This window comes from Argopecten irradians, chromosome 9, assembly GCF_041381155.1.
Source record: "Argopecten irradians isolate NY chromosome 9, Ai_NY, whole genome shotgun sequence".
Classification (NCBI taxonomy): Eukaryota; Metazoa; Mollusca; class Bivalvia; order Pectinida; family Pectinidae; genus Argopecten; species Argopecten irradians.
Window position 1 is genome coordinate 42727794 of NC_091142.1, and position 23297 is coordinate 42751090.

At 35.3% G+C, this 23297-nt stretch overlaps 1 protein-coding gene across 2 annotated transcripts in view; it reads left to right on the plus strand.

The window, feature by feature from the left end:
• LOC138332374 (scavenger receptor cysteine-rich type 1 protein M130-like) overlaps positions 1-3034 on the plus strand; it is a 30876-nt gene extending 27842 nt beyond the window's left edge. For both annotated transcript variants that reach the window (XM_069280454.1, XM_069280453.1), the window contains 4 exons: positions 372-509; positions 993-1107; positions 2029-2174; positions 2922-3034. In XM_069280454.1, coding sequence (XP_069136555.1) covers positions 372-509; positions 993-1107; positions 2029-2174; positions 2922-2992 — 470 coding nt within the window. In that variant the 3' untranslated portion in view covers positions 2993-3034. The remainder of the gene's footprint in view (positions 1-371; positions 510-992; positions 1108-2028; positions 2175-2921) is intronic.
• The last annotated feature ends 20263 nt before the right edge of the window (positions 3035-23297 follow it).

Genomic DNA, 23297 nt, shown 5'->3' on the forward strand with positions numbered 1-23297 from the left:
AATCAGAGAATAACTAACAGTTTAACATTCGGATTTTACTACATTTGTATGCTTCTGTATCCTGAATTAAAAAAATACTTAAGAGGCAAATGATGCGATGGAATAGCAGGATGATTCTGACGACACACATCACAGTGTTGTACATATTTCATGATAACCCGAAATTCATATTGTAAGATAAGGATGATGTAATTTTCGAAAAAAGGTTAAGAATAGCTTCAGTGGTATTTAGCATGCGTTATGATTTATACGATACAGAATCCATCCACATAGAAAAAAAAGGTATTGTATGTACAATACACTTTTCTATACGTATTGCGTTAGTTCATGATATCACACTGCTTTGTTTTCATTTTTTGTTATCTGAACAGCTTGCTACCCTGGACAGTACGGTAAATCCTGTTCATTGACGTGTCATTGTGCCTGTGGCTGTGACCCCATTAGTGGTATTTGTAGAACCACTGATTGTCTTGGTGAATGGAAAGGAAGTAACTGTAACCATCGTACATGTAAGTGAGATCAAATGTTTTATAGCTGTTGAGCTCAAGTCAATTAACTTACTATCACTTTTTGTAAATCACAGAAAGACAGTTTTAAATCTATACATAATATTGTTAAAATGAGTTTTAATAATCATACATCATAATCATTTCATCACACTTAATCAATTGAAATAAACTGTCTATTGATTTTGTTTTGTTTATTATTTGATTATGTTTAAGTAACATAACCATGACGTTGCTATCATTTCCTTGTAGAGGGGAGAGAGAACGAATCTGCCTGTATCAAAAGGATTCAACTTAGATGGTCTAAAGTTATGATGGGTCATTAAGAATACAGGAATATTATTTCTATCAAACACTTGGGAGTGCGGTATCGCTTTCCTGCTAATAACTTTTTTTGGTTTCAATCCTAGACTTTCAGCAATTCTTAGTTGGCGTTCTCACTCTTATTATGGTACATATCAATTAAATGTAAACTTATGTTTCAAGCGGAGAGTTCCATGGAGGTGAAGGATAAGGATAAATCGGTACCCGCTACTGTGCTTGGCTGTCTACTGGCCCTGACAGTCTTATATGCTGTAGGCGTATCCATTAAGTTATGCAGGTACATGTACGTCATCCGAGAAGAGCAGATCAAGTATAAGAAAGAAATTTTTATATGTTTTCCTGTCTTTCCGAGAAAAGAAAACAAACAAAATATCTAATTTAAGAACGTCCCGGCGATTTTAATTATCATATGCATGCCATGATACGATATCAGAAGTATGAGTCTTTGTTCTGAGCAAGTAGGACCTTTAATAGGAGTAAGGTACAATCATTACAAATACATAATTCCTGTACGCGATACGGGGGTTTGAGATACCAAAACTACTTGGATAAAATTTATGATTTACCGTCAATTAGTCATACCTTCCGTTGTTTAACACAAACAGCCGTCAAACTATGACGTCAGAACCATCGGAACATGTGACTAATCGAAGGTAAATCGTTCTTTATCCATGTCGTTTTGGTATCTAGAAATCGACGTTTTAAAATTCGATTTTTAAAGATGGTCAACCGCTGACTGAGTATAAATGATATCCTTTATTTAAATAATAACTGATGTTTAACCGTGTTCATATGCACAATTAACACAAAAATACATATAAAATAATTTCTGTTGCCTTTTCTTCATACGCAATCAGTACTTCAGTCCATGGCTTTTTGTTCGGTATTGAATCAATTTTTATTTTTTTTATCGTAAATGAAATAATAAGAAGCCCACACGTTTCAATGGTGACAATTGTGTTAATTAAGTTATTTTTGTAACTAAACAAAAATACTTATTGTCCGTTCTTTTTTCTGATAGAGAAAAGTACCATTCGTCAGCGGCGGAGCATCTTTAAAGTTTTATTTATTAGATTAAGGGTGCTTTGTGTTTGTCATTCAATGTGTTTTCTTTTCATGTGTGGGGTGTCTGTTCATAATTCTACTTATGTTACCGTGATATATATATATATGATACGATATATACGATATTCCTCAGAAAATCAACACCACATCCACACCGACCAGCCGTGAACTCCAACCCAGACTCTGATACTAACAGGGGGCTATTTGCAATCGCCTTACCCAGACAGGGTGGCATGCAGGACATTGGTCAATTAGGACAACCGAACGTTGCGTTTCATGGTGTGCATACCGTATACAGTAAAATATGTTTATCCATTAATAATTTTAATATCTATTCATATTTACATTAATTTTCATAAATTAGAAGTTTGAGGTTACTTTTGCATAGACTGAAATAGTTTTAAAAATTAGATATCTTTAGTATTATGACGTCATAGATAAAGAACGTTATCACGGAAAATTGTAAAAGCGGCACAGTCATTGGGCAAAATAAACTATTGGACCAGGTATCAATGCACTGAATCTGAATTTGTTTAATTGTAGAAATAAACAAAAGCATGAACATTAATACATAATTACATGTAGTACCTCGCTGATTCTTTTTCTAATTCAATATTCTCAATATCTTTTGGGACTATGAAGTCATAAACAAAAAGGGACGGACATTCTTTTTTCATTGACGAAGCGTCTATGGAGAATGTCCTTCCGTTTTTTATCTATGTAATATCAGTTTTGATGCATACCTTGGGTAATGTAACCATTGGAATGAGAAATTGTAACGATATTGAGACATTGCGTTATCATTTTTACCTTGACAGTTTTACATTATTGTAGCACGCTCAGGCATAGAATTACATTTACACATTAATATCTACATCGCTTGTCAGTTTTGAAATGCTTCTATCGACGGCTATACTTTGGAACGTTGATAACAGTGAAATTGTCTGGATTTGATTATATCTTAGTACATCTTATATACATAATCAAACTATCGTGTTGTAATAACTTATTGCTGTTTGATTTCAGGGGCACAGGTTGATATACATTTTGATGGAATTCCAAAGAATCTCCGGAACAACTACAACAACAGACACTAGACGCGGAAAAAATAATATAAATAAAATAACTTATAGAGAGTACTTCATTCTGTGACTATTATTTACCCTAGTTATTATTTAGGATTATTTCTATAAACATAATATCGATATTCTTAATACGTTCAATACGTAGTAATTTCCTCACATTGTGTTAAGGGCGGGTATCACTTTGGGCCGTTTTACGGCCACTCAGTGATAAACAAAATATTTTGCACGAGGATACCTTAAGGTCAGCTGCTTATTATATGCCTATTAGAACATTTGATTTTTTCTGAGGTCATGGTAATTTCAGAGGTCAAAGGTCAAAGGGTGAAAATGAACCTTTTCATTGTTTTAGTCCTAATTAATTACTACTAGTTAACACTACACGGTCTTCAATAAATCATAGTCAGCTTCAAAATTGTTTGTATTTGTAATCTTTGATTTTTTAAAAAATATTATACCTCACGTGGGAAATGTTAATCATCCGAAAACGATGCGCACCCATTTCTTTTTCGACGTCATCTTTGTTTTGTTAAGCGACCCTTTGATATCTTGTTTGAAGTTATTTATTAATAGATTTGCTACACTAATCTTCGAGTGACAGTGGTATCCTCGGTGTGAAACTAGGCACTATCATCCTCTAATGCATGTTGTATTTAAATAATAACTACTGTAGTCTTTATAGATGTGTTATTTACCAATAATCTTCACAAAAACTTTCCTGAATCTAGGTTAATTTATCAAAATGGTTAAAACAAAACGCTTAGGTAACTAAATGTAATACATTTTTAACAAGTTTATTTCTACAGGTAGTTGTTCCTAATGTAGAGAAACATTCTAGTCACTTTAATTGATAAAGCAAAAGTTTACAATCCTATCCATCGATCAGACCGATTTCTGTCACACCAAGTAGTATATAAGATAATTTTATAAAAATGAATATATATGTAATATACAAACATTTGGATGAAAGTAAATAGGTAATAATCGTTTTTCTATGTTATACGTAAAGTGTTAAACCGAGACTGGAGTGATGGTCTTATGTAGAAAAATTGAAAAAAATATGCCTGAGCGGAAACTTGCTAAGGTTTTGTTCATCGTGTCTAAATGACATGATGCAGACCATGGTCTACCATGGATTCAGATCGTCCGCTAGTAAACTGTGATTTAAAGCCTATCTAATTTCTCATCTATCGAAACTTATACCTCTATGGATATAATAGTCAAAATAATAACTGTTACAATGTATGATACATTATTGAGGATTGTGCATTAGGGATACAGGACGCTGAGGTCATTTCTAATCTTTTGCATATTGTGAAAATAAAATAGTGAGCTCTTGTCTGACAATATTTTCATGACTTGTATTCAACTTGTGATACTCTCTTAAACTGCTTATAGTTCAATCATTAGTATAACTGTCATATTACATACATTTTCTAGTCATGCATGTATATACTGTATTATCGATGTAATTACCGGAAAAGAGCTAATATATACATTGGCTGTTGTCCAGATTCCTTTGGAATAGCATGTAACAGTAACGTATAGACCAGATAGGTCTATCTCTATCGGTAGTACATACGGCTAGTGCAAACACTTCATATTCAAAAAGCTGTATGATCTTGACATCATACCATTTGTTCGCGATGCCCAATCATTGTTACCGTACATACATGACGTAAATAAGATTTCCAGATAAAAGATTTATTGTACTCTCTGACACAATTGTATGTGTAACAACAATGGGGACAACCTACGTCACCGGAAGTAATATCGGGCACACAAAAACAATGAAAAAACGTCCGCTTCAAGATGAAAATCGGCTGAAATTATGACATAAAAGCAATGTATCTTCTAAACCTATCGTGCGTCAAAGACAGTGTATTGTTAGAGACTCAATAGAGCTATTTAATATCGTCAAAATAGGTCAGGTAATGTAAACACCTCAACACAATATCTTTCGACAGCAAGGATATCGATGACATTTTATTCACCAAAATGTTAGAAATTGTAAATAAATAATTTTTGCTGTCACAAACCTGTTCCATTTAATTACATGTAATGTATGACTGTTGAAAGAAGATATTTCATTCATTATATATCTGCTAGTGGAGATACATAGACAGTGGATAAGCCGCCAATAAACTTAAATTGAATTTATCTGATAATGAAAAATGACTTTTTAACCCACCATTAGCAAATGGTTGGCGAACTATTCAACTAGCCTTTCGTCCATTGCTCATCGTCCGTCCGTCGTTTTTTTCCCGACAGCATGGCTATTGGTCACATTTTATTCACTGAAAATATTTCAAGTGTAAATTTGTTCACTTAACTGTTATTTACTGATATAACATATCTTATATTTAAGTAGTAACTATCGTTCATTTTATCCGCTACAAAAGTGACGTACCTGTATAGATGCCGTTTTGTTGCTTTTGAAAAGGACGCGTTCATAGTAAGAGCTTCGAGGGTAACGGTCACCCCCAAAGTTTTTGGAATGGTTTGTCGCTTCGTAGAGATTGCTGAAATATTGCAGCTTTGTTTTCCCTATCTAACCATTGAGGTAAAGAGGAAATACTACCGATATATATGATACATTATTAACTTGTAGACTACCGCGCTTTCCCATTGGTGCATTATGCACAAAAAGGGTAAGTTATGGAGATTAGCCGAAAACTGTATTGCAAACTTTGAGGCTTATATCTAACTTAAAACACAGCAAGTCTTTGTGTTAATAAATATGAGCTCATGTAACCCTACAAATGTGAATTCAACCATGACAAATCCAATATAGACACTGGCAACATAGAATTACCTTTGCCTGTGTTATATGTGATGAATAGCATTCATGAACGGAATGCATGAAGAATGCTTTTGGGTTGGACAACTATCTGTAAATTCACTTTCACCGTGTCCACCGAGAGTGATGTAGGGATAATTCTTTCTCAATTTAAGCGACATCATAAGGTCGTTTCAGTGAGTGACTTTTATTACTAAAAGGACATTTTTTCCAATGTATGATGTGGTAAAGAAATGACATATGAAACTAGACTAGCAATTTATGCGTTTGTTTATAGTGATTTCCAGGCCAGTTCAAAATAGTCGATGCCTACAGAACCTTTATTGAATTCGGACTATTCAATATACTATACACTAATTCTGTAGATAAGTGGTGAATTTATTATCAGGAGGAAAAACTCAATCTGGGATATACATTTATACAGAAATTCTGTGGGTGTGTTTAATTCCGCATAAATAGATAACTAAATTCCCTTCATATTATATTCATTCAGTGGGAAATTTTCAGAATTTGGATTGAAAAAATAATGGAAAATTCCGGCACGTTGTGTGTTGTGTGTTAACATACTCACCCGTATTGTGTAACTGTCCCATAAGCTACCTTTTACTGTCTTATAAGTGACTGTCTTATATTTAAGTCACATATAAGACAGTAAAAGGTAACATATTGGACAGTTACAGGTAATGGTCCCATAATCTGGGAGTTAAAGTACAGAAACAACAATAGATAACATCACAAATATGTTTTAAAGAGAGAGATAGTACTTATAAAATTGCAGACAGGTCCATTGATACATACTTTTATGTACATTGCACTTTATTAGAAATAGAGTAATATTTCCTATACGTAAATCAAAGATGACAGTTGGCCATCTTGTCAATGAATCAGTCCTAAAATGAAATATGCATTACTAAGCTAACATGTAGAAATTGAACCATAGCAGCAAGTCCAACTGTTATCCTGTCGTATCGTCCTGTCTGGTCCACATTGTTGTCCCATCACAGTATGTAGACATGGTACAATAATAAATTATTATGGGTAAGCACTATCGGGAATCACGTGGTTTGAAGTGGTGATCCCACGAACAAACAATATATGTCCGTCACGCAGAAAACCCAGGCGCATGAGGAAAAACCAGACGGTAAGCTTCCGAACTCCATGGGTTTAATGTATCAAGAACTGGCCTATAGACGTCAGACATTATTACCAAATATACCCATGTTTACATTTCTGCTCAATTTTGTGTCACTGTTGCAAACATTCAAATAATCGGAGGGTGGGTGTAGAAAAAAAATCTCTCAACATTTCATCAACACGTCGCGTAGTGAACCCCACGAACACAGTACGTTTTAACTGTTATACGACGAAATTAGTGATATAGCCACTGGATTGATATACGGTCATCTATATCATACAATGACAACATGTTTAGACCATTGGAATGTCCGAAAGTCCATATTTGTCAATATCTAGGAATGTTTTTGTAAATGGCGGGTGCCATGAACAGGACATCGTAGCAACAAGGCGGTGGGTACCACGCATGAGAATTGTTTCAAAGTTGTATAACTGAGGTCTTGGTAATATTCTCAGTTTCCAAGGCTGCCGACAGACGAAACTCCATCGCACTTCAATCGACTAACAAGCACATTTATTAAAACGTTGTAAGTAATTTTATTCCCAAAATGTTAGTAACTTTTGATGATGAATGACAATAAAAGTTCTTCTTGATTCACTTCATGAATTCCATGCAAATCATTTGGGTTGAGGGGGGCGGTTATAGTATAACATGTAGAATTAAAAAATTAAAAAAAAAACCAAACAGTTCTTTACCTTTTTCTAGATGCTGTGTCAATCGATTCACTCCTTCTGATGTTGAATTAAGCTATTGGATACGTGATGTTCTCTAAGTGTTGATCTTCTTATCTTTACACTTTTTATTATAAACTTATGTAAGGCTAAAAAATGTAAGTTTAGGGTTACATTGGCAAAAAAATAAGGTCGGTAGGTCGGGAGAATTATTTTAGTGTCGTTTACTCTAAAATAATTGTCGGAACCGGAGTCTGAGATCGAAATCCCGACTTTTATTTTTTTTTTCGTAGAAAAGTGGAGAAAAAAAAAATAGAAAATAGGATCGGGGGTAAAAAATTAGGAGGGGGGGGGGTTAACCCTAAACAGACATATTGTATTTTTTGGCCTTATAATATTTACCCCATAAAGTCAATGCCTGTTTCAGAATAAAACACACAATCAACTCAATTATAGCAGCTGATTATCGTTTATGTGTACATATGTTATGTGTATGTGCATACAACTTCTCTTGATTCCGATTTGCTTTCAATTTGGACTACTTTTTATAGCGCATTTTCTTTTCATTGTATTTATAACAGGACCCAGTTTCACGAAAATTTCTTAATTTTAAGGAAACGTTAAAAGAGTTTAAGTTATGGGATGGTAATCAACTAACTCGAGTTTGATAAACCTGCTTTACGCAGTCATTTCATGGGAAACTCTATTTTATTATTATATAATGATGACTATATGAAAATTAAAACTAGTTTACATCAGTCACTTATTTCATTCGCTCAGTGAAATTCTATTCGTACACGTATAACTTTAGGTCCAGGTATGGAAAGCCATAGCTGTCTTATGCGGCAAATCTTTGATATATTATGTGGTTTTGTCTTTATATTGTGTGGTTTTTTCTTTATAATATGTGCTTTTGTCTTTATATCATGTGTTTTTGTCTTTATATTATGTGCATACACCAATATATGATGTGGTTTTGTCTTTAATTGATGTGTTTTTGTCTTTAAATGATGTGGTTTTGTCTTTAAATAATGTGGTTTTGTCTTTAAATGATGTGTTTTTGTCTTTAAATATTGTGTCAATTTTTAGAATTAAAATATGATCTCATTTCACATGGAAAAAATTTCAGGTGAAATTGACCTGAAGCTATTTTCAGGTCAATTTCACATGAAATTGACTTGAATTTTGAATTTATGTTATGTGGTTTTGTCTTTCTATGACGTGCATCTGTCTTTATATGATGTGGTTTTGTCTTTATATGATGTTAATTTTGTCTTTATATTATGTGGTTTTGTCTTTATATTATGTGCTTTGGTCATTATATTATGCGCATACACCAATATATTACGTGGTTTTGTCTTTATTCTTTATAAACATTCAAAATAGGATTTATAATCAGTAAAACACGTTTATAACGAACACGGTTACAAAGGTTCCAATGATAGGCCTATACATCTGCATTATCTGTATAACGAACTTTGCTAATAACGAAGTGATTCTGCTGGTCCTCAGGGGTTCGTTATGTTTTACTGTAACTCAACTGTGTTTTACATTACGAGTGTGTATACAGTGAGTGTAACCTTAAATGTTTAGGTCTGTCTTACATAGAGTATACGTGTTTATGTAAAGCCAGTTATAGGCCTGTTTTATAGTGAGTTATACATGTATTTTGAAATGAATGGAGTCTGAAAGGATTAACTGATATGGCATCCCTAGCCTTAGCCCGAGATACCCTAGCCCTGACACCAGACTAAGACTTTATGACATCTACAACATGTATCTGTCATAATCTCCAAGGATTTATAAGCGTCATGTGCGTCCATGTAATGTCTAAACTGTTAAGTCTGGTGTCGTGGCCAGAGTATCACGGGCTAGGTAACCTTATAATCATCCTCAAAACTGCAGGGGTTACTATCAATGACTGTCACGGTGGCGTTACATTATATCCAGCCCTGGCCTATATATCTCCTAGTAAAACTAGAGGCAACATCCACTGCTTTTATTGATATTTTTTGTTCATATTCAACAGTTTACACTAGGATGGATCTGGATCTGGTGCTTGTGAATTTCAGAACCTAAGCCATGGACTACAGGAGACTTTGCACAGGCGACTATTCTGTACATGTGTCCCACAGGACAATATGAATACTAAGAAGCCAGAAGGTAATGTATGTTCATGTAAAATATATATAAGATGTGAAATTTAGTGAAGGAAGTGATAAACATATTGTACAATCATAATTTATATACATGTATATGTGTCAACTGTCTTACACAAACATCACTACATAATAAATAAACTTGTTAAACTACTTCTGAATCAGTTACCAATTTAGCATACAGGTAACTGTTATATGCAGCTACGTTTTACCCGCATTTTCACATCTTTTTTACAGGTGCAAAGAAATGCTAACCAGAGATGCAGGAATTGAAAGAATCGAGGATATTGGATACTGAATGCAGTTCAAAAACATCAATTTCCCGTGTGCAATTTAAAACAATACCTAGCCTGGTATCATCAAACTTGTGATGGCGATGACTGTGTTCCTTTGGCTTGTATTATATAAAATTGTTAGTCCAGACTCCTGACAATATAGTACATGTACATACAGAGTATACTGTAATATTTTAATAGTGAGTGGTATAAGTGTAATTTGAACATGCACCATCACAGAATTATTTTGGTATATAGGATATTGGAGTGCATTTGATGTTTATTAATAAATTTGTCACTAATTTAATGTTATCTTTCTTTTTCTTATTCTGCAGGCATCCTTCATTGTGTCAGACAGCACTAGTGTATTCATTTTCTATCATGGAGAGTGTACCGATACATGTAATCAATACATGTAAACGATCTACAGAGAAAACTGACAGGAATACCACCTAATTTGCATATGAAGATTTTGACGTAAATTCACATGATGATTTTTTCAGGTCAATTTCAGGTGAAATTCAGGTCAATTTCAGGTGAAATTCAGGTCAATTTCACCTCAATTTCAGGTGAAATTGACCTGAAAAAATCTTCATGTGAATTCAGGTCAAATTCTTCACCTGAATTCAGGTCAAATTCAGGTCAATTTCAGGTGAAATTGACCTGAATTTGACCTGAAAATTTCTTCATGTGAAATTCAGGTCAATTTCAGGTCAATTTCATATGAATTTCAGGTCAATTTCAGGTCAAGATTTTGACCTGAAATGACTTTTTTGCTCTTTTCAGGTCAATTTGACCTGAAAAATTTCACCTATAGATCTCGGCTACTTGACCGAGCGGTTGTTTACAATAAAAAAAAACTTTGTATAAATAAGGCTGCATCTATTTTCATATCTTACAACTTCTGGTACAGTACATGCCTACCAAGCATTGTGTCCTTCGCCTTTAACACTCAGCCAGTGAAACTACCATATAACCATACACGTGCACGTGCTACAACTTAACGGATAGTCCAGTGTAACGTTGAAAATGGACCCCTGATGAAAACTGACCTTGGGTCATTTTTCAACGTTGAAAAATGACCCCGAAACCGTTGATAACTGAACTTTCAGCGCACTTTTTACACCGACCCGTTGATAATAGACCCCATTGAATAGTGACCCCATAAGAACTGTTTTTTCCACAACAACACAATATGACATGACACAACAACACCACGAAACCACACAGCATCACACAGCACATCAACACACCTACAACACTACACCACAACACCACGAAACCACACAGCATCACACAGCACAGCAACACACCAACAACACAACACGACACCACAACACCACGAAATCACACAGCATCACACAGAACATCAACACAACAACAATACACAACACAACACCACACAAAAACACATCACACAAAACAACAAAACACAACGAAATAACACAACATCACATAACACAACATCACATAACACAACATCACACAACATAACATCACACAACATAACATCACACAACATAACATCACACAACATAACATCACACAACATAACATCACACAACATAACATCACACAACATAACATCACACAACAACACATCACACAAAACAACAAAATACAACGAAATAACACAACATCACATAACACAACATCACATAATACAACATCACACAACATAACATCACATAACACAACATCATATAACACAACATCACACAACATAACATCACATAACACAACATCACACGACATAACATCACACAACAGAACAACGGATCACACTAAACACAACAACACACAACACAACCACACCACAACACACATCCACGCAACATCAATACAACAACATCCAACAACAACACAACAACACTCAATAACACTACACAACATCACACAACACAACATCACACAACAACACATCACACAACACAACCACATCACAACACACAACAACACAACAACAACAACAACAACAACACAACATCACACAACATAACGCAACAACATATCACAAAAACATCACACAACAACACATTACACAAACACGGAACAACAACTCAACAGACAACAACACAACACAAAACACAGCCACACAGCATACACCTACACACAACACAACAACACACCAATAACACACAACACAATAACATTATACAACCACACATAATAACACAACACACAAAAACAAACACAACAACACACAACATAACAACACAACATCACAAAACAAAACAACAAAAACAAATAACAAACAACACACAAACACACAACCACAAAACAACACAACAACACAGCACACAACACAACCATACGCAGAACACAATATAACTGATCCATACGCAGATATATGATACATGTATTCTTGTATTGCAGGGAATAAATATATATTAACAATTACTGAATACCTGACAAACGTTAAATCGTCGAAAATATAATCATAAAAAAATCAATAGTTCACACTTTTCAAAAGACCATCCGTTGATTGTTTGCTAAGGTCATTTTTCAACGGTCATTTTTCAACAGACCTGCCGTTGAGAATTGACCCCAGACACTGTCAATTTTCAACGGCATGTTCAATTTTCAACGGCATTCGGGGTCCGTTTTCAACGTTGAAAACTGACCGGAGGTCAATTTTCAACGGAGGTCCATTTTCAACGTTATAACCACAGGGACTTGTAACGTAGGTTGTGAGAAAGTCTGTTGTGTATACGTGTGTACTATAGGCCTATATACCATATAAAAGGACAAGGGAACCAACGGCTCGCTTGGAAGAGGTACACCTGCCTCTACAAAAGTCGCCGGTATTCCGTCAAACATGGATAAATATGTATATATTTAATACTAATATATTCTTAAATAAATTTTCGATACGGAAAACACAACTTCAGACACGAAATAATATATTAACATACCTTTATTTCACTATGAACGCGGAAAATGCAGTCAGATTTCCTCACTGTCGTTTTGCCTGTCCAGTGAAATCTAGGTTAAACACGTTTGAGTGGATATTGTGTACCCCATACCCGGACCCGAACTGGAAACCCCATATACACAGTGCCAGTATACTAAAAGCTACAATATTAATGTGGTAGCGGTAAAGTAAAACATTAGAGTCTCGACTTAAGTTAGATTCTTCAATTAATGATACGTGTATTTCAAATAAAGGTACTTCTAAGAACCTTAACCATAAAACTTAATTTATACAAAGTCTGGGTACAGAATTCCAGTGCAGTATCGGGTAAGGGCGGGTACACTAAAAAGGTACCCATCATCAATTACAATATGGCGGATTATACGAACAAGAGTCGAGTGCTGGATAAAAAAAAGAGTGATTCCTCGCTTAGTTGTTGGATTGGATTAATGAAAGAGTTATCGGAGATAGCCTATTTGTATTTGCAATGGGAAAATATCACCAGAAAGTGAAATGAATGCATACAAAATTTGTTACAAGGGAATATGAGTGCCTTTGACCTAGATTTCACTGGACAGGCAAAACGACAGTGAGGAAATCTGACTGCATTTTCCGCGTTCATAGTGAAATAAAGGTATGTTAATATATTATTTCGTGTCTGAAGTTGTGTTTTCCGTATCGAAAATTTATTTAAGAATATATTAGTATTAAATATATACATATTTATCCATGTTTGACGGAATACCGGCGACTTTTGTAGAGGCAGGTGTACCTCTTCCAAGCGAGCCGTTGGTTCCCTTGTCCTTTTATATGGTATATAGGCCTATAGTACACACGTATACACAACAGACTTTCTCACAACCTACGTTACAAGTCCCTGTGGTTACAACGGCAATAAACGATGTCACTGATCATGAGCTGTTCACGCACGCACAGGCGTTCGACTATATAGATAGCGTTCACTAATACATGTACATAATGTATGTGTAATACTGTTTCAATGTCTATAACTCGGTCGACTACTTAACACTATCCAATTCAAGTGTTGATATTAAAAAACTGTGAAAGTCGACAGACGGATAATTAAACTTTAAGTTGGCATATGACACAATGTATACATATCATGCGATATTACTGTCACCAGCCAGACAGCCGCGGACAGCGTGGCGTCCTCCGATATACACGCCAGGCTCTAATGCTAGGTTTACACTATGTTCCCGGCGACCACGGTAGCCCCGTTTGCCCGGAACGTGGTGCGCCGTGGAATTTTGGCTATTTTTGTCTCTGTATTCAAGTTGCGCTAGGTCTTGTAACGTTTTGCCACGGTCTTTTACGGATTACGTGGTAGACCGTGGATATAGGGGAAAGTGCTGTTCCCGGAGGTTGAAGGTACACTACGGCTTTAGCACGGTCTATCAAGGATACCACTACGTTCTCTCTAGGCCTGTTACGATCTGAAGAGGTCTGCTACGTTTTACACGTTTTGATCAAACTCCGATACGTTTTTCACGGTCCGCGAAGGCTTACTAGGGATGAAAGTCTGATGCCGGGCTTTTTTGGAGCAAATGAAACAATACTTATTGCCGAAAATGTCATTTCAAACACGTTTTGATTACAAAATTATAATTATCATAGCCAAGTGTTTCTACGCAAATATTTTTTTTCTGAAATGGTTCTCACTTAATCTGCCTTTTGAAATAATAGCTTTGGTATAATATGATGATTTAAATGTGTTTGATAATGACTATTTCTATTTATTAATACAAATTACTCCATGAAGTAGAAAATATGTACCGGGCCAGGCAATCATATATTGCTTGCAACGCAAGACCGTAATAAGACGCAACACGCCGTATCACGTCGGGCTTTCAACCGCTACAAGCCGTGATGTGCCTTGACAGAACGCATCGAAATGGCTATCTTCCACCTTGGCTTGCCGTCAAAGCCTTGACAAACCTGGACAAAACGGCACAAAACGTGCAGCCAATCTGCATCAACCGTGATAAAACGTGGAAAAAACTCAACAGAACGCCAAAAAACTTGAAATCACCGTGAAATTCCGGGGAACGTGCTTGCTGCCCGTTCCACCACGGACCGTCTGGACGTTTTGTTACGGCCTCGTACACACTGTTAGGTTTTGTTACGTCAATCCCGTTTTATTACGTCATGTGGCGTTCACCATCAGTACCGTGACTACCGTGGCAAATTTTTTGACAGTTTAAAAATCTGGCACGGCATCCACGGTATTCACGGCCGCTTACGTTTGTCTATCACGTCCTTCTGCGCTGTCTCACGTTGTCTCGCGGTCACCACGTTTTGTCCACGGTGGTCTGAAACGGGGCTGCCGTGGCCGCCGGGAACATAGTGTAAACCTAGCATAATGGTCTGGTACATTGTAGCTCAAAAACACTTCATAAGAATGAAAGCTAGTTAGAAAACTAACTGTACGGGACCTTACCATACAACATGTTTTCAAGGATGGAACATATTGATCAAAATGATGGAAGTGAAAGTGATGGTTTAATGTTTATTTTCATGGAATTTTTTGTTGTTGTCGCCGAATGGCTTTGTGGCTTCTTATGACGTCACAAGAGGCTCAACTGACAGGCAATGGCAAATTTGATTTGGTAAAAGAGATAACAGTGCTTGATCTGATTGCATTAAACTTAATATCATGATGTTGAATAAATTATATGTTTCAACCGGTGGGAGAATAACCATTACTGCATACATATATAAAAAATAATCCACTGGTATAGAGTCGAAAGTCTGTGTTCCGAGGTACGCGCACTCAGTTGGGTTTGACGAACTGTGTCCAGCTCCGAAGTATCTTGCCGTTCTCCTGATGACATCCTAAGGCACAACCGCCAGCATTCTGCTCCAAGGCACCTTACCGCTGTCCTGATTACAACCTCATTCAGGAATGCCGGTACGGAGCGTGTCCACGTATGTCCTGAGGCTAACTCGATTTGCCCTCTTCTACTTTCAGAATGTAACTTCCGTTCACTGGATTATAGGTCTTTTACTTCTGGAAGCTCTTCCTTCTATAGACTGGAAGATCTTCTGAGAAGAATTCTCTCTTAGAAGAGCGCAAATCGAGTTGAGCTCAGCTCCAAGGTATCATGCTAACTACCGCTGGCATGACCGCCTTGTAGCAGAGAGCCTTACTTACTACGCCCGTTCAATGACTAATTATTACAAAACTCTTACAATCAGGAATAGAAAAAATGCATGACTCGACGATTTGTTTAATTTTGAATCCCAACCATATAATGATGCTATCAATATCATATGACTACGAGTGTTAGTCAATGGTAGGTGTTAGAGAAGAAGTTGCTTATATGAAAGTCGCCATATTGATCCCTTTTAGCCCTGCCTCTCAGGCCCCGGGGGTTAACTCCATCATTTCGACAATTTTGAATCCCCATCCTATAAGGAATAATGCTTAGTGACCCTTGCATCATGAGTGCTATTCCATGGTTAGTTTCAGAGACGAAGTCGTCTATATGGAAATAACCTAATTGACCTTTTTGGCCCCGCCTCACAGCCCCCCGGGGGTTACCCACACAATTTGTACACTGTTGAATCCCCACCCTATAAGGATGCTACAATTGCATTATGAGTGCTATCACATGTTTACTTTCAGAGAATAAGTCGTTTATATGAAAATAGACAATTTGACCCCTTTTAGCGTCGCCCCTAAGGCCCCTGGGGGTCAGTCATGGAAAATTTGTAAATAGGGTTCAATGGCCATCTCATACTAATTATTCTATAATATTAAACTATAGTAAACTTAACCAACTCCCCATGGGGAAACGTGAGACCCCATGGTCATATAACTCACATTTTTTGCAGAGGACCTTAAGACATCCTTTCTGTCTATGAAGATTATTTGATTCTACTACATCTTTGAGTGAAGAAGAGGATTTTTGAAATGTTAGTCAATCAATTTTACCACCTTGGGAAGAAGAAGAAAATGTTAATTGTTTACGGACACATGACGGACGATGCACTTTTTTAAGTACGCACGACGACGGACAAAAGGCGATTAGAATAGGTCACTTGAGACTTCGTCTCAGGTGACCTAAAAATTATAAGAACTGATTATTTTTATGAAAATCAGAATTACCAAATCATAATTGATCATCGGTTTTCATGTCTATTTCAATTAATTTAAATTTCTTTGGATCATAGATCATCCAATAAGTGCATATTTATGTGGTGATTGGTCAGTTTATATCTGCTGAAATGCCTTCAGTTTTACTACGATATGAGTGGGATTATAACGACATTGATAGTAACCCTTTGAGTATCGAGGATGATGGTTTATAGTTACTACTACGTTATAGTAATCACGGGGATATGAGAATTAGTTACATATTATATAATCATAGAACCACCAGAATGCCCTAAGACCATTTTTACCCTTCTCGTATATAGTACCATGTAGAGTATAATTTTTATCATTTTTTTTGGATCTAGACCTCTAAAACGTCTAAAAATCATAATGGTCTTAAGGCGCTCTATAGGGTCCATGATTATATAATCTGTGACTAATTCTCAGATCCCTGTGTATCGGTTTGTGGACCCAGAAGTTAAAGAGAGGGAATATACAATTAGCATGTAAGGAAAACATTGTCAAGCTTTCTGGATACTTTGATATTTATGAAGATATTTGTTGATTGCATTGCATATTTATTAACTACGATGATATCAATTAGACACACTAAGATAATGTTGCACTCTACAAACACTTTTGAAGCTAAACGATCCATATCATCTGTTTAATTCTACAGTGTGTTAATTTGATATGTTTTGTTAATGTTCATGTAAAATTAAATGCATTTAAAACCACTAATTAATTTGTCTGCTTGTAATTTCTTATCACAAGGTAGCCGGTTTCCAGATTCACATGTAATGTATACAATGTTAAATTCCCGTATATCAATTTTTACTACTAAGATAAATAATTCAGATTATAACAGTACAGCTTTTTTATATAGTAAATTTAAACAAAACTATATGGAAGAAACATATCTTTCTATTAAGGATTTTGAATTAAGAAAATTGCTCGCAAAAATGCGAATTAGCATGACAGTTTAGAAATCGAGGCGGGTAGGGTAAAAAAGATTCCCCGTTCTCTCCGGCTATGCAAATTTTGTAAAGAAATTGAGGATGGAACCTTTTTTTGTAACCCTTTTCACTGTATGGATGTAAGGAAGCAATGAAGTTGAATTCTTGAATAATTAACTGTTTTGCTACATTGTACAACATTGACTTGAAAATAGGCTGCCACGTGAGTAAGTAAGAGCCCATGTTTTTACTAGATAGGAACATGGGTTCTTACTAGTGAGGTCACCTCTTCGGTATATAGTCTTAAATGTATGAAAAAAGACAGGAATTTAGAGAAATATTTAATAATATTTACATTTCGTTTTCTCTTTGCTATATAATTATATATAACCTTACCAGCTGCGAAATCGTTTACACTTGAGTAAACGCAGTGGTTGCCGCGCAAGAATACACACACCGGAACACTGACTTCCGCAAGTAGTGTGAATGCGCATCCGGTTAGGCCTATTGTTTATGTATGAAACATCTTCAATATATTGCATGTATGAATGTTATGTAAATCTTAAATTATATGTCAGCAAATAAAAAATTAACAAATATTGTGTAAATGGGATGAAAAAAGATAAAGTCAATGTGGAACTATATTTTGTGTACTCTCTAAATTTGACAACATTTCCCGCCAAATTGAAGCCAGCTGTTCCGGGATTCCATCAATTGACCGGCTGTTCCAACGATCGTATAACATTGGAAAAACAGAGTTTTATTTTATTTAAACACTTGATTTGAATGAAATGGTCAATCGAAATGTAAATATAAGGAATAATTTTTATTGTTTGTTGTTTACTGGTGTGTAAGCTGCATTTTTTATACAGATATTTCAACATGACGCGCTGACGCGCGTCATTTAAAATATCTGTACAAAAAATGCAGTTTACACAACAGTAAACAACAAACAATAAAAATCATTCCTTAAATATCCTGTCATGCGTGGTACCCACCGCCTTGTTGCTACGATGTCCTGTTCGTGGCACACGCCATTTACAAAAAAACATTCCTAGATATTGACAAATATGGACTTTCGGACATTCCAATTGTCTAAAAATGTTCTGTCATTGTATAATATAGCTGACCGCATAACAATTCAGTGGTTATATCACTAATTTCGTCGTATAACAGTAAAACGTACTTCGTTCATGGGGTTCACTACGCGCCGTGTTGATGAAATGTTGAGATATTTTTTTTCTACACCCACCCTCCGATTATTTGAATGTTTGCAACAGTGACACAAAATTAAGCAAAAATGTAAACATGGGTATATTTGGCAATAATGTCTGACGTCTTTAGGCTAGTTCTTGATATATTAAACCCATGGAGTTCGGAAGCTTAACGTCTGGTTTTTCCTTAGGCGCCCGGGTTTTCTGCGTGGCAGACATTTTGTTGGAATCACCACTTCAAACCACGTGATTCCCGACAGTGAATAAGCGTTATGTTTGGTCCACGTTGTCGCCCAAATCACAGTAACTAGACATGGGACAGTAATAAATAAGTATGGATATGTAATAAGCCGTCCTATCTGACCCACGACGTCGCCCCCAACACAGTAGTTAGACATGGGACAGTAATAAATAAGTATGGATAAGTAATAAGCCGTCCTATCTGGTCCACGTCGTCGGTCCATCAAAGTATTTAGACATGGGATAATTATAAATAAGTATGGATAAGTAATAAGCCGTCCTATCTGGTCACGTCGTCGGTCCATCACAGTATTTAGACATGGGACAGTAATAAATAAGTATGGATAAGTAATAAGCCGTCCTGTCTGGTCCACGTCGTCGGTCCATCACAGTATTTAGACATGGGACAGTAATACATAAGTATGGATAAGTAATAAGCCGTCCTATCTGGTCCACGTCGTCGGTCCATCAAGTATTTAGACATGGGATAATTATAAATAAGTATGGATAAGTAATAAGCCGTCCTATCTGGTCCACGTCGTCGGTCCATCACAGTATTTAGACATGGGACAGTAATAAATAAGTATGGATAAGTAATAAGCCGTCCTGTCTGGTCCACGTCGTCGGTCCATCACAGTATTTAGACATGGGACAGTAATAAATAAGTATGGATAAGTAATAAGCCGTCCTATCTGGTCCACGTTGGCGGTCCATCACAGTATTTAGACATGGGACAGTAATAAATAAGTCTGGATAAGTAATAAGCCGTCCTATCTGGTCCACGTCGTCGGTCCATCACAGTATTTTTAGACATGGGACAGTAATAAATAAAAATGAATAAGTAATAAGCCGTCCTGTCTGACCCACGACGTCGCCCCAACACAGTAATTATATATGAGACAATAATAATTAAGTATCGATTAGTAATAAGCCGTCCTATCTTGTCCACGTCATCGCCCCATCACAGTAGTTAGACATGGGACAGTAATAAATAAGTCTGGATAAGTTATATCTTTCAATTGCAAATACTTCATTTATATGTGGTAAAAACAATTATGATGACTCTTTCTGGGATCAGATGAGGAGGCTTTGGTATATACATGTTCTTAAATTTATACCCCCAATTCACTTCTATTAGGTAATAGCGGATTGACAGTATAATTTACAATTCTATATTTACCAGTATCTCGTAATAGCTATAACAAAGTAAAAAGAATCAATAGCTCATTAAATCTCAGGTATTAAATCATTACGCCGTTGTGTCGGCCAATCAGAGAAGACGTTACAAAGGTTGACGTTATTATACGTTATGAGAAATTAACATATATTTTAAACCAATGCAAATGCTGTGTAAACTGAATGACCATTAAATGTAATAAGTGATCAATGACAGTGTTGTGTTAGGCGAACATTTCAATTTCCTACAAACACTACACCTTCTATAGATATTAAGGGCTATTGCACGACACTAGTGCCAATAGGGAGGTTGTAAAACTAATTTTAACAAACGAGCAATTAACTGCACGATATACTCTAATTTTTTCTTACATGTACTTCGTTACATATATTTATAAACATTAAAATTCAACATTTATGATAAAAGTTACTTTGAAACAACAAAAATCTAACTTTTGTTGGTGTTCAGAACTGTTTGAAATTCATCATAATCCATATCTGTAAACAAAAACACTTGCACATATTCAGTGTTCAAGCTACATACTCTTTATACATTTGTCGTACACACAAATAATATGGGACGGAACACGTGGTTGGAAGAAAAGCTCCATACCACAAAACTGTGCCAATATCGAACTAACCCATGACCATATCAAAGAATGACTTTTATGTCAATAAAAATACTAAGCCACGGCAGAGTCATCGAGGTGAAATGACTTATCGTAGCAACATGTTTATTTGCCGTGTAATGTGGAACGCCATAGCTGTCTCATATGGTTCAAATATACTATATGAATTTGTGTTTCCATTATATAGTGTTTTATCTTTATATGATTTGATCTTATCAATATATGGTATCATTTTATCAATTTTTGATTTGACCAATGTATCATTTGCTTCCATCATTATTTGATGTCCAGTTGTCATGGTATTATTGTTTATATCATTACATCAATCAATTTCATCATTATTTGATTTGGTGATGTAGAGTATATATATTTGATTTATATCTATCATCGTTTTATTTGGTGTTATCATATCATTTTCGTTGATCGTTTTTTTTATTTGATTTCATCTTAAAACTCTTTCACCGGTGTATGATTCTAATAAATACATATTCCCAAACATCATCATTTAATTGCTTATATACTTTATTTGGTTATACTTTTCAGTTATATGGTTGTGCTTTTCCATTGTACGGATGTACATTTTTATTGTTTGATGGTACTGATTCAATGCATGTATGAGTGATGTAAGCGTCTCTGCGACTCCTATGCGGAACGTTTTTCCAGCGGTTATTTTCTTGTTTACACAAATGTGGGACAAAATAAAACTGACCTATGTATTTCTTAAAGTAGTGATCGATACAAGTACTCGTGTAAGAGAAACTTTACAAACCTGCAGTGTCTACAACAGAGAAAGTTTCAACACATTGTGTCACTTGGCAGCAGACACATGACAGAAAATAACCCCGGTAAAAAGGTCTGATTCGGAGTCGCAGAGACGCTTACATCACGCATACATATAATAGTTTAACCATATAAAGTATATATGCAATGAAATGATTTGTGAATAATGTAAAACAGAAATCATACATTGGTAATATTAAATCAAATAAAGATGAAATCAAATAATATTACAATTAATGAAAATAATATAATGATAACACCAAATAAAACAATAAAAGATGTAAAGCAAATATATATATATCACCAAATAAAAGATAAGATCAAATCATATAATGATAAAACCAGATAATATGATGAAAACATAAATTCATATAGACTAAGTATATTTGAACCATATGAGACTATTTTATTATATTTAACTTGAATCTAGCGTCGAATGTCAATGCAATATGAGTTTATCGATAGCACATGATTAATTTTTGCGATGGATACATATATTGGGCAGTCATTTCCGGTTTACGTACTTTAGGTTTTAATGTTTTTACAAATTGTATTTTTGGAGTAACGACTTTTAATGGCGAGACATAATTTGACGTGACAATTGACTTATAAGTATATGTTGTTCGTGCACAAATTAAGCACCAATCACATGCCATATTTTCAAACATTGAGCAGAAAATGGTTTACATGTACATGTAGCTCATTGTTAAAATGACAGAAATGTGACGGGTGCGTTTTTTGACAATTCAAACGGTGTACCACAGGTTATGATTGTTCTGAAAATGTAGGGAGCGGTATTTTTGTGTTTTGCAACACATCAGTCCAATAAATATATCGATACTAACATAGTTTTAATGAAGCAATACGATTATTATTTTTTATTTCAATTTCTTTATGCAATTTACCCTAAATGGCCTCATACGAACTACTACTGTTATGGAAACAACATGTCTACCTCGTGAATCCATTATTGACTGATAGTCGGCTCAAGTTTAGGTCTGTTATTTTTGTATGTGAAGTTATCGTTAATTCTAAAAGTAAATACGCATAAATTGATATGATGGAATAATTATTGACGTTTTATTCCATAACATATTGTAGAACTTCCTACATTTTTAAGTGTAATTAAGTTTAAAATTAAATTGGAGTATACGGTTGTATATTCATTTTTTATAATACCATTGTGTTCTTTACTTGATTTTAGAAATAGGGTGTGCTAAAAGTTGAAATTCTTAAGTTAAAAGTCTCATTCCA